The 1048-nt window shown below is 37.8% G+C and overlaps 1 protein-coding gene across 2 annotated transcripts in view; it reads right to left on the reverse strand.

Moving 5' to 3' along the window:
• LOC106884508 (potassium voltage-gated channel subfamily KQT member 1) overlaps positions 1-1048 on the reverse strand; it is a 717249-nt gene that overhangs the window by 6360 nt on the left and 709841 nt on the right. Inside the window, exon 10 of one of the 2 annotated variants that reach the window (XM_052967039.1) lies at positions 354-552. In XM_052967039.1, the coding sequence (XP_052822999.1) occupies positions 354-552 (199 nt within the window). Of the gene's footprint in view, positions 1-353; positions 556-1048 lie in introns of both variants that reach the window. The other variant, XM_014935928.2, reaches the window with a different exon arrangement.

Genomic DNA, 1048 nt, shown 5'->3' on the forward strand with positions numbered 1-1048 from the left:
GAGAGAGAGAGAGAGAGAGAGAGAGAGAGAGAGAGAGAGAGAGAGAGAGAGTGAGAGCGAGAAAGAGAAAGATAGATAGAGAGAGAAAACCTTGTACATGACTGGTTTTTCATTTTTCGACCCTGAAAAGATGAAAGGCAATGTTGACTTTTGACTTCGACGAAATTTGAACTCAGCGCACAGAGAGCCTGAACAAATATCGTAAGCCATTTATCCTAACATCAATAGCTTCAAATTCGCTAGGCCTGGTGAAAAAGAGAAAAAAAAATCAGGAATGCATGTGTGACTACTCGATTAGGGTGGACTGATAGCTAAGCAATAATAATATCAACAAGAAGACTTCAATTACTCACCTTAACTGTAGATTTTTAATCCTGCTCAACATATCTACATGACCAGCAGAATACTGCTCAATGACATCTTTCACATCATAAGGTCGTAGTGCTTCGCGAAATTTACGTCTGGCTACAAAATACTTGATTTTTCGAATAGCTCTGATAGCAGCTTTATGTGTTTCTGTCAGCTGGGTGACCCGTGGGGACAAATCTGGTTCTTCTAGAAATAAGCGTATCAACATTTTAGAACGGAAGCACATAAAAATAGAAACTTTATAACGCCTTGCAACCATCACTGAACACAGACGTCCTATCGCACAATTGTAGATATCAAAACTGCGTATATAACTCTCCTCAGTACACGCGCGCGCGCACACACACAAATGTACAAACATTACAAGCGCGTAGACACAGTGTGAACAAGAAGAGAGAGAGAGAGTGTGTTCAATAGAGAGAGTGTAGTTATAAAATATGTTTACAGAAAGCTGAAAACTTCACTATCGTCCAAATATCGAAACAAGAAATTCGGAGAAACGGGCTCAGAAGTTTTCAGCAATATGTTATATAATATATGATATAATATAATATAATAAAATATGATATGATATACTGTATATACGTATTAGCATATATTTGTCTATATATATATATATGTGTGTGTGTGTGTGTGTGTGTGTGTGTGTGTGTGTGTGTGTGTGTGTGTGTGTGTGTGT

This window comes from Octopus bimaculoides, chromosome 4, assembly GCF_001194135.2.
Source record: "Octopus bimaculoides isolate UCB-OBI-ISO-001 chromosome 4, ASM119413v2, whole genome shotgun sequence".
Taxonomy (NCBI): Eukaryota; Metazoa; Mollusca; class Cephalopoda; order Octopoda; family Octopodidae; genus Octopus; species Octopus bimaculoides.